The 14,279-nt window shown below is 43.1% G+C and overlaps 1 protein-coding gene across 3 annotated transcripts in view; it reads left to right on the top strand.

The window, feature by feature from the left end:
* RGL1 (ral guanine nucleotide dissociation stimulator like 1) overlaps positions 1 to 14,279 on the top strand; it is a 279,931-nt gene that overhangs the window by 256,839 nt on the left and 8,813 nt on the right. For all 3 annotated transcript variants that reach the window (XM_073803624.1, XM_019952563.3, XM_019952564.3), the window contains 5 exons: positions 354 to 386; positions 2,389 to 2,510; positions 4,981 to 5,070; positions 9,726 to 9,912; positions 13,765 to 14,019. In XM_073803624.1, the coding sequence (XP_073659725.1) occupies positions 354 to 386; positions 2,389 to 2,510; positions 4,981 to 5,070; positions 9,726 to 9,912; positions 13,765 to 14,019 (687 nt within the window). The remainder of the gene's footprint in view (positions 1 to 353; positions 387 to 2,388; positions 2,511 to 4,980; positions 5,071 to 9,725; positions 9,913 to 13,764; positions 14,020 to 14,279) is intronic.

The raw sequence follows: 14,279 nt of genomic DNA, 5'->3' as shown, positions 1-14,279 counted from the left end.
TGCTTTTGGTAAAGAAAAAAAAGTGTAACAGAACATTCACTCAAGCTTTTGTCTTTACTGTCTCTGCAAATGTATTTGGATTCTGTGTTGTAAATCCTTTATCATGACTGTTTTAGTTGGTTTCAGACATCTTAAGAGAAGGCCGTCTGCCAATCCTGTCCTATTATAATTAAAAGAATGTTTTTCTTTTAAGTGAATGATGTTTCTTTTCCTCCATTGTAGCCATAATTACAGTGTCATGAATAATTGTGACTTTATTATCCCTTTGAGCTATTTTAACAAAAACCTAGAACAAATAAGCCTGAGTTTCAAAGTAGCTTGGTTTGTCATTCATTTAAAAAAATTTCTTTCAGGGTGGGCTGATAAACTTTGAGAAGAGGAGAAGGGTAAGTAGGGGTCTTGGCTGTGGTTTTCCATTTTACTTCATCTGGGCACGAAAAAAATTAGAGGAGTGGAGACTTAAATTTTTTGCAGAGGCAGAAAAAAATTAGCATTTATTGAAAATTTATCAGGTGTCATTGTCCTTGGCATGTTGTTATGTGGTATTGCCCAAGAGCCCTGTGGGGTAGGTTTTATCATCCTCAATTCAAGGGTGAGGAAACCAGGACGCAGAGAAATGAAGTAACTTGACTAGAGTCACCGGGTAGCACAGCCAGGGTTCAAATGCTGTCCTGTCTCTCCTGAGCCTGCAGTTCTTCCTTTACCCCCTCATCATCTCCTTCTTTACAATCAGCTTCAGCAATAACAGGTCCATTCTATTAAGGAGAAAGGGTTTCATAAGAGTATATGTTATGGAAGGGTTAATAAAGATGGTTAACTCCTGTAGGCCTACTGAAGAGAGGAAAGGAAACGGTCTTCATTGTTAACATGTGGATAATTATTCTTTTCCTTTCCTGTCAGCATAGGAAGGGGTGTGCAACATCAATTTGAAATTTTTCTGTGGAGAGTAGAAGAGTTCCACACTGCATGAAAAAAGATAAAACAGAGCTTTGAAAATTCGCTATGGGTTTAGTGTTTTTTAAAATCGTATATTTAAACAATTCCAAGGAATATGAGTGAGCAAAATAATAACTTCACCCCTTAGTAACTCTCATTGTTCTTTACTTATTCTTTCATTCTTTCATCCCACAAACGTTGACTGCAGACCTAACAGGGGTCGGGCAGTGTGGTAGGTTTAGGGATTGCAGCAGAAAAAGCCCAGAGCTCCCTGCCCTCATAAAGTTCACAGTCAAAGAGGAAAGTAGACAAACAGGCAGTTACAATGCAGCCTGATAAAGGCTTGTGAGCAGAAGTAGTGGGTATTATAGGAGCACATGGGAGGGGCATCTAGCCCCAACTTGTGGGGTCAGAGAAACTTCCAGGAGGAAATGACATTGCAGTTAAAACCAAAGTTTTAGGAGCTGACCAGGCTGAACTCATCAGTAACAAGATATACTACCCTAGACGAATGTAAGCCTTCTGTCCCTGGTAGCGTTTGATGATAAATGTTCCTTGGATACTGAGACCAAGGGTGGAGGTCACTGGATGGGAAGTTGACACCTATGGAATCTGCCAGTTGTTGGGCTGCTTCTGTCCTGTAACATTAAAACAAATTCAGTTATTGCCTCCACAGTTACCCGTCTCTGTCCTTTCCCTTCAGAATAACCCTGGATGATAATCTCTTTCTTTTTAAGACTAGCGTGTTAAACTTTGGGAAAGTTTGAGTGTAAGACCTAAAGCTAAAGCTTATTTCCATTGCTGACTTTAAAAACATCTTTATTGAAACATCTAAAGAAGTATAAATAATTTTGGACATAATTATACACTTGCTTCTCTTGTGAGCTTTAAAAGACTGAGTTAAATGATTTACTGGAGTAGTAAACCCCCAAGGATTCAGGAAATCTAAACATTCAAGTTTATGAGGCCCTAGACTGTTTAGATATTCAGCCCTACCGAAACTTATTTATTGAGGGGTAAGGGTTGAAGAAGATGGGGGTGGGAAACTTGTGTGCTTCCTGACTTAGAGTAATTATTTTCCTTATCTTTTAGGAAGTAGAATTTTTAAATACATTTTAGAAGGACTCAGGCTTAAAAAGTAACTTTTCTGTCTCAAGAATGGAGATGGAAAAGAGAAAAAGGAAGTCACTCTGACTTTAGGTAGTACCTAGTTTGGGTCACTTTGGTAGCTTGTTTTATTCACATAAATTGCTTTTTTCAAGGAGAAAGAAGGATTGACCACTAAAGCATGTAAGGATACCAGTGAGTCAGAGTTACAAGCAGCACTTTAGAATCCTCCTAGATGCATTTGTCCATCATTTATCCTACTGTGGTGTGTTTTCATGTTGAAAAGATGTATATTTGGTTGGCCTTTTAATTCACTCTTTCTCTTTGGTGCTCTGTCTGCTCTAGGAATTTGAAGTGATTGCCCAAATCAAGCTCTTACAGTCTGCCTGCAACAGTTATTGTATGACCCCAGACCCAAAGTTCATCCAGTGGTTCCAGAGGCAGCAGCTCCTAACAGAGGAGGAGAGGTAGGAGGACACATTGCCCATCAGGGCAGAGCTGTGGTGTTGGCCAGAGGGATACTGCATCTGGTTCCTCATTTGGCCGTTTATTCAACAACCATTTTGTGAGCAGCTCCAAGGTTCCAGATCCTCGGTTTTCAAAGGTTAATGGTATAGCAGGAAGAATTGAACTGATGGCATCAGAAAATGTGCTTTCAGATTCTTGCTCTACCATTTATTTATCTTTGTCACCTTGAACAAGTCACTTCTTCTTCCTGATCTTCAGGATGCTTACTCTAAAATGTTTCTTTGAGAAGATTAAATGTAATCATATTTGAGACAGCATCGTTACCATGTTTGTCACTATTAGTAATTGGTACTAGCTTTGAGGGAGCTTTCAAGTGGGGAGGAGAGACAGACTCATGAAGAATTGAAATACAATGGATAGTCACAGTGCTGCAGGACCCATAGGCAGGAACAGTTCACTTGGCCAAGGAAGGGGGGGAAAAAGGGAAGATAACATGAAGGCATTAACATTTGGGCTGGGCTGTGAAAGAAAGAAAAGATTTCACCAGGAGAACTGGAGAAGAACATTCCAGACAGAGAGGAGAACGTGAGCAAAGACCTGGTGGCCTGACCAGCTTGGCATTTGGAAGAACAATTGGACTCTGGTTGGTTCACAAGGGATGGGTGTCAAAATAGAGGTTGACGAGCTTGGAAAGGTACATTAACTCCAGTGCCTTGAATGTTGGCCCAGCAGGGAGGGGTGTGTAGCCTTTACCCTGTAGTTCAGAGGATTAGAGTTCACAGGCCATACCCAGCCTACCTCCTGTTTTTACATTTTTAAATGGTTGAAAAAGAAACAAAAGAAGAGGAATGTTGTGACGTGAGGCAGTTATTTGAAATTAAAATTTTAATATCCATTAATAAAGTTGTACTGGAACACAACCCATTCATTTCCCTCTTATTTATGGCTGCTTTCATGCTTTAAAGACAGAATCGAGTAGTTGCAACAGCGACTCGCCCTGTACAGAAAATATTTGCTGACTTTTGCTGTAGACTAGGGGATTTCCTTGAAAGTTTATCAACAGGGAGGGTGAAGTTGACAGCAAAATAAGTATTTTGCCAATGAGGAAATTGAGGTTTAGAGAAGTGTTATTACTGGTCAGTGATAGAGTTTGGAATCAAACTCAGGTCTGCCTGACTCTAAGCCTAAGCTCTGAAGGTGGTTATATAATGTTGGACAGGTCATGTAAACCCTGGAAGCCTGTTTCCTCATTTGAAAGCCAGATGATTTCTGAGGTCCTTTTAAATCTCAGAATGGGTTGGTCCTGGTACATTAAAACCTTTGATTCAAGAAAAAAAAAAAACCTTTAATTCAGAGTACTCATCAGTTAATGAGACTTTTTCTTTGCTATGTAGAAAACAAAACAGTTGCTGCCTCTCTTTACATTTTCTGGTCTGATGATCAGTGTGTATGAACTTCCTCTGTGGATATCCTTCTCACATATGGAACATACACACCATGGCTGGTGGTTTGGATCAGAGAGTTCAGACTCAGAATATCAGCTGTGGAATTGACTTTTTAATGATTAAAGGAATCTTGTTAAACATATCCCATTTTTTCTTGCTGTTTATAAAACCCCTACAGCTTAAGTTAATATTTGAATAATTCCCATCTCAATGAATACTTCTGCTTGATCAACTACCTGGATACATCTTTAGGTTTAAAAAAAGTACACATAATAAGCAACTTCCCAAGCTAACATTCACCCCTTAGCCTTCCTCACCTACCGAGAATCAAGTACATCTCCTAGCTAGAGCTACAAGCCTTCATAAAAGACATTTCAAGGCAGATATAAATTCTTCTTGTGCCTGTGGAAGTTATATCTGCCTGGCATATAGACGTCTGAATCTGGAGCATTTTTAATTTAGGAGGTTTTGTCAACTAGAAATCATATTTATACATTTTTATCAATAATATAACTGCCTATGTCTATTTACTGAAGATTAGATCATTTACAAATGTCTCTTCTTTCACTTCCCTTAGATAAACAGTAAGTTGAGCACGTGCATGGGCGTGCGAGCACACACACACACACACACACACACACACACACACACACACAGAGCAATGGGAGGGAGGTGGGAGAGAAGAAATGATTCTTCCCCTGGCCCAGCAGTGGGTTGAGAACAATCAGGAAAACAGAAGGGAGTCAGTTTTTGATGCTGCCAGAGCAGGCAAATTCATGTGTCTGATGCCTGCGAAACTAAACAGCCTCACTGTGCACCAGCAGGGCTTTGAGGAGGGATGTGCCAATCTGTACAGTCTGGTCATTAAGTCAGTACCCTCTGACATTCACCATAGAACAACATGGTACATACCTTTACTTTGAATACTCAGAGCCCACCTCTAAAAGGAAACCAGTAAATCACGTGGATTTAAATCTGTTCACCTCCCTAGCTCCGCCCTCACGAGCTCCCCTCTCTCCCCCAGCTACGCCCTCTCCTGTGAGATCGAAGCGGCTGCCGATGCCAGTGCCACCTCTCCCAAGCCTCGGAAGAGCATGGTGAAGAGGCTTAGCCTGTGAGTGCCACCCTGGGGTCCTGGGGCCCCAAGGGGGTCCCGTCGGAGTCGGGAGGGGAAGGGTATTCAACAAAGTTCCCCTGAGCCAGTTCACTCACTAAATAGTTTAACTAGTTTATCTTTCTGTCATGAATTCAATAGGTTTTCTAAATCCACTCATTCTTCCCCAGTGTTCCCTCTGGTCTGAACCACCATCATCTCCTGCCTGGAGCACTCCAGCAACATCAGTACTGGCTTCCGGCCCCACCCTTGCTCCAGCAATCTGTTCTCCACCCAGTAGTCTGGTCATGTGTTAAAATGTATACCAGATTACATCGCTTCCTTGCTTTACAACTTCTGATGGTCTTATTTTAAGGTAGCCCTGAACTCCTTATCCTGTTTCACTAGGTGCAGCGTGATTTTCCCCTACTCTTCTTACCACCTTCCTCTTGTCCGACACGCCCCCTTGTTCACCAGGATCCAGGCTTACCTGTCTCCCAGCCATCCTTCAACCACACCAGGCTCGCTCTGCGCTAGATGCACCAGGTGTTTGCACTAGATGTCCCTGTGGCCTGGCGTGTGCTCTCTCTGGGGCTCGCTCCTTTCAGATGTCGGCAAAACCATTACCTCCTGAGAGAGCATCCTGTCTAATGTTGCCGTCTGCCCAGTCAGTCCCAATCATACCGGCGGTCACCTTCGTTGGAATGTAAGCCACCTGAGAGCAGGAACCTTGTGCATCATACCCATGGCTGTTTGCCCAGCTCAGTGCCAGGCGTAGCTAACTTCGTAACACCTTGTCTCCCTTTGAGTACAATCCAGTCTTTACAGTGGCCCTCAAGACCCTTCAAGACCTGCAGTACCAACCGAACCCCATCTGCCCGTCCCATCCCCGTCTGTCCTCTCACCTTTCCCTCTCACTCTACTCCGTGCACTCCGGCCCCCCAGGCCACCCTGAGCACACAAGTCACACTCATTTTTATTTGCTGTTTCTTCTGCTTAGAGCACTGTTCCCCAGATAGCCAAATGGCTCACTCCCTCATTTCCCCCAGATCTTTGTCACCTTCTCGTGAGCCTTCCCTGACCACCTTATTTAATACTACAGCCTGTCCACGTTACCTACCCGTGGCACACTGTCTCACCCTCAGCTGCTTTGGATTTCTCCATTGCGTTTCCCTCTGGCTGACGTGCTCTATGTTGTATGTGTCTGTTTATTATCTAGAATGCAAACTCTATGAAGACGGGCATTTATGTCTGTTTTTTATTCATTGCTAACCCCGGAACCTAGACTGGTGCCTTACATGTAGATGATTAATAGATATTTATTGAATGAATACATTGAGCCGTGTGCCAACACTGTTCTGAGAAAACAATACATGTATTTCTCGTCCAATCCGCAAAATAACCTAGTAGGTCCTGCTATTATACCAACTTTATAAACCAGGAAAGTAAGGCACAGACAAGGTAAGTAGTATGCTAGTTATTGTAGGATCTGGGCTCAAATCCAAGATTTAGCTCTAGAGCCAAGGTTATAACTCTTTTACCATCTTCCTAGTGGAGAAATACTTTCTGAAGGAAGAGGGGAAGGAAAGATGGAATGGGAAGTAAGAAGTGGAGGAGGGGAGAAGATGAGGGAGGGAAGGAAGAAAAGTAGGAGGAGAGAAAGGCTCAGGAGGAAGGAAGGAAAGGAAGACTGATGTCAGTCTAATTAGACCCTGTGCCTGGAAGTGGCCACTGCATGCTCATTTTTATATAACTGCTTCCCTTGACTCCGAGTATCTGTATTTACTGTGCTGGGTGCTCTAGCAGCTCGGGGTCCCCTTCCAGCACCCACTCTGGCAGCGTGCAGCCTTTGTGAGGATATTCATGTGACATCCAGGAGAGGCAGCACTGTCAGCGTGCAGAGTCCTGCACAAAGCGTGGTGGACACTCCATACATCTCTCTCGTTAGTGAAATCTTGCCGATATGCTTGAGTTTAACCCTTGGTATCTGCAGTTGAGTTTGAACATTTATTATGAATAGCACAGGTCACATGTCCTCCATCTTATTCCTTGTACATATAAAGGTGTTTGTTCATCATTCATTTTCAAAAAGTTTTATGATCTTAGCATTTTTTACACGTGTTGAAAATGTATTTTTTCCTCTCCCCACATTTAATCACCCATCATCCAAAGAGATTGGAGAGAATTTTGGAGCCTTAGGGGAAGAGGTGCCTCATTGGAAGGTCAGAGATGCTTAATGTTGTGCTAGAATTAATCTTTGCAAAGCAGAATGACCTCATGGAATTGTACCAATGGAAGAACCTTTAGTCTTTGAACAACTTAGTTCTAAGTTAGAGACTCTCAGTTAACGGGCTAAGGACCACTAATTCACAGCCTTCAAAGGTCTACCTTGTAATTCATGGAGAAGTAAGACAGTAGCATTATTTTCTCTTCTGTGAATCGTGGTCAGTTTAGCTTTTTTCCCAAAGCCCCAGTAGTGCTTGGAGGTCCAAGAAAGGAAGTGACATGGAAAATGGGGCAAGAGATGGTGGGGTGGAAATGAGACAGAACAAAGATATGCTTTAGGTCTTGGAATTTGAGCTTGTAATTCCCAAAATTATTTAATAAAAAAAAATCATACCCATCTTCATTGTTTCTGTTATTTTATATAGCCAGTGCTTGTTTGGGTTTGGGCCTGTCTGCTAGTTTCTTTACGTGCCATTCCTTCTTGCATCTTACAACTTCCTTCCTTGCTGTCTGTTAATGGTAAACAGTCACCGTCTGAGAAAGTCTTTATTTTGCCCTCACTCTTGGAATTATATTAGATGGGTATGGAGTTCAAGGATTACTGTTACTTTCACTCAGCACTTTGAAGATATTATTCCATGTCTTCTGACTTCTGTTGTTGCTTTTGAGATGTCTGTTGAATTCTGTTCCTTTGCATTATGCCCCCTGCCCTGTTGCTTTTAAGAACTTCTTTTGTCTTTGATGTACCACTGTGCAGGTTAAGTGGGGATTTAGTCTTATTTATCCTATTCAAGATGTGGTTCCTGGATCTGAGGATTCATGTGATTCATTAGTTCTGGAATCTCCTCAGCCACTGTCTCTTCAGATGTGGTCCCTTTTCCATTCTCTCATTTGTCCTCTTTTGGAATTCTCCCTGCATACATGCAGGCGTTTCTTATTCCATTCTCTGTGTCTTTTACCCTCTCTTATTATTCATGTCTTTATATTTTGATGCTGGTCTCTGAGGATTTTCTTCAGACATATCATCTAGTTCACAGTTTTTCTCTTCCACATTTATTTAATCCTTCCACTGAGTTTTTAAATTTAAGTCACTACCTTTTTCACTCTAGAAGTGAAATTGTTTTTGCAAATTATCTTCCTGTCCTTTCGTCAGAGCATCTCGCTCTTAACTCCCATTTTCAGTTTCTTCTTGTACGTCTTTAATGTTTTTCAACATACTTGTTTTATAGCTTGGCTCACGGTAGATACTCAAATATTTGTTGAATGAATGAATGAATAAATTATTACTTTTTTTCTGACAGTTCTTGTAATCTAAAGTTCTCAGGAGCCTAGATTTGCTGTTTTGTTATGCCGGTTGACTCTTTGGGTGGGTTATTTCCTTGTGTGTATTTTGTAACTTTGTATTGTGAGCTCATCTTTATCAGGGAATTCTCTGCAGCCTATGTTGAAGGTGTACTCCTCCAGGAAGTTTGTTGTTGTTGCTGTTGTTTTTTAAATGCTAGTTTCTTCAGAAGGATCACTGGCCTGAGAGTTCCTAGTTCCTAGATCAGCTAAGTAATAGCAGATCTGAGTGAGGTGCTGGCTAAAATCACACATGATCAGGGGAGACATTTTTCTCCTGCCCAAGCTCAGGCCAACAGGTAAGTTTCACTGCTGTCTTCCTATGTCAGTAAGAAGATTTTTCTTTTAGCCCATCTTTTTACTAAGGGTACAGCCCTCTGAGGATCCTGGCTCTTTGTAAAGGATGTCAGTACTCACTGCCCACCTTACATAGACAGAAGCCCTCATCTTTGGATCCTTTGTACGTGTTGAAACCCATGTGCCTAGTTTGCCAGGGTTGGTACCTCCACTCCCCATCCAGAGCAGAATTAGTTTGCATGTTCTGGTTTTCAGTGCACTTTTCATCTCTGGCCTGCAGGGACTTTTCTTACTGTCTTGCAAGCCCAACTTTAAAAAGAATTTTTAATGTTTCTCATCTAGTTGTTTTATAGTGAAGGAGTTTAGGTTATTTTAGTTCACTAGATTGTTAGAAAAGAAGTCTTCCTTCTTGGTTTCTTGTCCAGCGCAGTGCCAGCCTCCTTCTTCTGCCTCCTGGATTTTATTTTATGGTGGGAAGTGATAGGGGTGTGGCCACGACAATTTGATCCTGCCAAAGTGGTACAGAACTCTCAAAAAATGGAGAACCATTGACCCAGAAAGACCTCAGATTAATATGGCCTTTCATTCAGCTAAGCAATCTGTGTGTTCTTTGAGATTGGGAATAATCTATTGGGACAAGATGTTTACTGTGATCTGTTAGAAACTTTGTAGCAAATGTTTCCCTAAAATAATAATGACAGGGTACACAAGACTGAGAAAACATCAAGGATTCAATTAACACAAAAATATTTGCTTAATCATGGATTCCAGATTTGTAAGAGCCTGAATGCCTGGCATTATGTTTTCTGCAGACTGTTTCTGGGGTCGGACATTATCACCAGTAGCACTCCCACCAAAGAACAGCCCAAGTCCACTGCCAGCGGGAGCTCTGGTGAGAGCATGGACTCTGTCAGTGTGTCATCCTGTGAGTCAAATCACTCAGAGGCGGAGGAGGGCTCCATCACTCCCATGGACACACCTGATGAGGCTCAAAAAAAGGTATACACTTAACCCTTTTCCGTAATTCCTAATGCGGGCACCTGACCTAGTGTTTGCCACACGAGGGGTGTCTGTTTTCCAGTTGATCACTCTACAGCATTTTGCAAGTCATATTTTTAAGAGGTGTTAAAAGCAGAGTTCAACCTGAGGACTCATTCCTTATAGAAACATGTCTAGAAGCGACATTCATTGAGCCTTTGAAATATGTTCCATTCCCACATCCAGAGGCAACTGAAGGACTGTGACTTGTAACATGAGCTACACTTTATTCAGGAGATGGAGAATTTTCTTGGAGCAAAAAGTCAAGAACCAAAGATGTGTCAGTCTCTCAGTGTCATACCTTGTCTCAGCCAAGGTTTCACCACAATAATGGCGCAGGGCAAACCACTCCAAAACTTAGTGACCTCAAACAGCAACCATTTATCCTCTGTCCTGCATCTGCAGGTTGGATTGTGCTTGGCCCTAGGCCATGGGTTTGGTCCAGGTCTGCTCTACCTGCCTCTCGTTATTTTTGGAGTTAGCAGCCACCCAGGGCATGCTCTTATCGCGCTACATTGGATAAGCAAGAGGGCAGTCCCAGTCCTGCAAGCGCGTAACAAGGCTTCAGTTGGGTTCTGTCTCCCAAAATTTGTTGTCCAAAGCAAATCATGTGGCCAAATCCCACATAAATGAATGAGGTGGGGAACTACATGCCACTTCTCATGGGAGGAACTGTGGAGTCTCAGGGCAAAGGGCACGGATGCAGGGGAGGTTGAGGAATTGGTAATAAGGGTATAATCTACTGTGTCCGCCAAAAAGGAAAGTGATGAGAGGTGATAAAGGAATTCCCAGAGAGAGTTTTTATTCTCCATAGCTGCATAAATAAGTGAAAAGGAAACAAAAGATCCACCTTCATCTTCTATACACACCTGTTTCAGTCTGTTGGTCAAGGAGCTTGGGTCAGAAATGTTAACTTTGATGTGACTATAGGACTTGCACCATTTGGGGGAGGATCTTGGCTGTGGCCAGACCTGCTGTGTAAGTGACTTGTGGCCCCTTAGCTTATGCTTAGGCCAGTGAGGTAGGGTGTTGGTAACAATTCCTTCCTTTCATTTGTATCTGCCATTCTGCAAGGGGATGCGTGTGCTGTTTCACATTGCGTTCTAAGCACCAGCAGCAACCTGGGAACCCTCAGGTGGCCTTGTCACAAAATAGCCAATCCAGGAAGGGTTCATTAGACCTGAGATGACTCAGATGCTGCCCTAGCGGGATTTCTCACCTTTTTGCTTTGAAATCTGGAGACACATCTTTAATGCTCCAAATATTGAAGGAAAGCTCTGCGAACACCCAGGGACTGGCTGTTCTCTCAGGCATATCTCCTTAATCAGGGGTGGAATCATTCTCCGTGACTTGACACTCAGCATTGACTTTGTCAAAATCTGGAGTGAGGCCCCATCATTCACCTTTTGACAGGTTCTGAAGCTTTTTAGGCCCCATTTCTGATGAGGGACATTGTACAACAGTGACAACTAAGCTATTGCCCACATCTTTGTGGGATTTCTCCCTGTCCAGGAAGGAGGTAGAATCACATTTGCATCTGTTGATGCAGTGGACGTGCACACAGGTCCGGGTCATCCCTTTTAAAGCTATGCAGAAGCCCTGCGTGTGTCCTGTGCACACCCCTTGCTGCATCCTTTTTGTCTCCCCCCTTATGACACTGGCTCTTCAGTTTCTTGCGCAAGTCATGAATTTTAATTCTTTGGATGAACAGTTTTCAGAGTCACGAATTTCTGTGGGTTTAAAAATGAGTAATTGAATTGGACGCAAGTAGTTGCTGGGCTGCAGAAGCCCCGAATGTTAACTGGAAAGGCCTCAGTTCTGCTCAGTGCTTGGCTGGCCCCAGAGACCTTCACAGCTCCTCCCTACCCTGAGGTCCTGCAGCCCTCCCCGCCCACCCTGCCTTTCCCACTGGCCACACTGCGAGGTCCCTCTTTTGAGTAAAGTGTAATTTGCATTCCTTTTTCTTCATTCCCCTGATCGTGGTTTCTAAACATTTATTTCACACTTGCTCCACACTACTTAAATTCCCAGTAAGAATTTGGGCTCAAGAGGTGGTCTGTTTAATGGTGCTTTATAACCCAGGCATCTTCAAGGCTTTATCTTAAATGTCATTAAAATCATGGAAAAAAAATCTAACAAAAGAAAAAGGATTTATGTGGAGGAAAGGGAAGGGGAAAAAATTGAACAAGTAATTGGAAAGGGGACCCTCTTGGCTACTGTGTAGTATACCTGCAAGCAAAGTCAGGCTGTTAAAATTATCCACCACCAGTTAGCCCTCAAATTGAGCCACTAAGTTGATTCACTTGGGAAGCTAAGAAAAAAAAAAAGTAACTAAACAATGTTATGATAAAGCCTCAGTTAGACTCCTGCATTACTAGAGTTGTCACATCATCTTGCTGGCTCTATTAAACTAATGATGCAGTCGAATTGAATGTATGGTTATCTGATGTACAGTTATGCCACAGGAAAGGGAAGTCATAGGAAATAAAATAGAGGAGACTCCATTTTACTTGGAAGCCAGAGAACCAGAAAGCTACATTTCTGTACTTTGTTTCCATGGGAAGGTAGATGGGTATGAAAGAAATTAGTAAGTTATTTATTTTTTAAATGACTTCCAGATTATTTTATTGGATTAATGTGGTATAATTTAGCTCAGCTCATTTTGAGAAATTATTTGTAAGTTTCTATAAAAAGAATTGCTATTTCAAATGATTCAATTAATGACATTTTTTTGGACCACCACCTAATGAGTTGGGGGCATCCTATTTCTTTGGTATTTGGTGTTGCACATATAAGAACCCTGTCGTTAATCAGAAAAACACATTAACTCTAGTACCTCATTCTTTAATTATCCTTGGTATACAACATGAAAATGTGTACAGTTGGTTCTGGAAGCAAATGTGGTTAAGTGGTGGAGCCTCTCATAGGCTGTGTTCCCTTGGGCAAGTCACTCTCTTTCTCTGAATCGTGTTTCCCTCGTATTTCTAATGCTCTGAATTTTGTTCACAAGATAGTTGGGAGACCAAAATGAGGTAAGATGTCTGAAAGCTCATCACACACCTCACAGCCTCACAGTGCTGGGAATCCCTGGGGCAGTGGTGTGCTGTGTTCACTCACCACATTCTCACCGACTACACCCTTGCTGCACCCTTGCTCCGCGAACCTGGCCATGGAAGTCAGGAAACTTGAGAGCACAGCCTGACGGTGCTGTCAACAGCTGTGGCCTCAGGTTCCTCAGCAGTAGAGAGGGATTGGGGCCAGGCCATCTCCAGGTGCCTTTCCAGGGCTCATGTTCCCTGCAGAGCTGGATAATCTGTGGTCCTCATCTTAGAGACTTCTAAAAATATAGCCATTTCTCTCCTGCTCCAAAATCTGACGGTGAAACGGAATCACAGTAGAAAGGATCTCTGGGGGCAGGTCAAGCGTCCTTCCTGCTCGAGGCAGTAGGACTGGGCTTTCTGCCCGGTGAGCTTCGGGGCTCCTTCACAAGCCCAGATTGCCTCTAGTTTCTGGTATTTGCTGCCACCTGCTGGTTACCCTCCTTCAGAGCAGCTAAAAGCTCTGGAAATGAGAGGACCACCTTGCCTCCCATGATGCAGAGTGATTCTGCTGAGTACTGAGTCACTGACAGGCATCTGCCATGGGGGTGCTTCCACCAGAAATAAGACGCACGTGTGCTGTGGGCGGCTGTGGAGGAAATAACGGAAGTTTATTAGTCTCAACCTCGACCTCTGCTTTGAAACTTGGGAAGCACACTGTTGGCCAGGGTTCCTAACAGTTCTGTTTCCTTCTGGGCTGTGTTTACCCTTCCAGCTCTCCGAGTCCTCTTCCTCATGTTCCTCCATCCACTCTATGGACACAGCTTCCTCAGGGATGTCGTCCTTGATGAACCCCCTCTCCTCCCCTCCGCCCTGCAACAACAACCCGAAAATCCACAAGCGCTCTGTCTCTGTGACATCCATTACCTCGACAGTGCTGCCCCCCGTTTACAACCAACAGAACGAAGACACCTGCATAATCCGCATCAGCATAGAGGACAACAATGGCAACATGTACAAGAGCATCATGGTAAGGTTCTCAGACCGACACCCAAGTACTCACGTGTCGTGTCAGCACATATACGTGCGTTCACACAAAATGAGTATGTGCCACATGCATCAATGCCGAAATCTCCCTGGATATAGACTAATGATGTATAAAAGTCTGCATATCAGCAGTGCGTATAGGATATAATTTTTACATCTTAAAAGTTGCTAAACCTTATTCGTCCGGGTCAGTATCACCCTCTTCAAAACTCTCAGTTGAGATGACTACATAAATGCATCCCA

This window comes from Tursiops truncatus, chromosome 1 (assembly GCF_011762595.2).
Source record: "Tursiops truncatus isolate mTurTru1 chromosome 1, mTurTru1.mat.Y, whole genome shotgun sequence".
Taxonomy (NCBI): Eukaryota; Metazoa; Chordata; class Mammalia; order Artiodactyla; family Delphinidae; genus Tursiops; species Tursiops truncatus.
The sequence above is the reverse complement of the archived record's forward strand: the minus strand, read 5'-3'. Positions and strand labels throughout refer to the sequence as shown.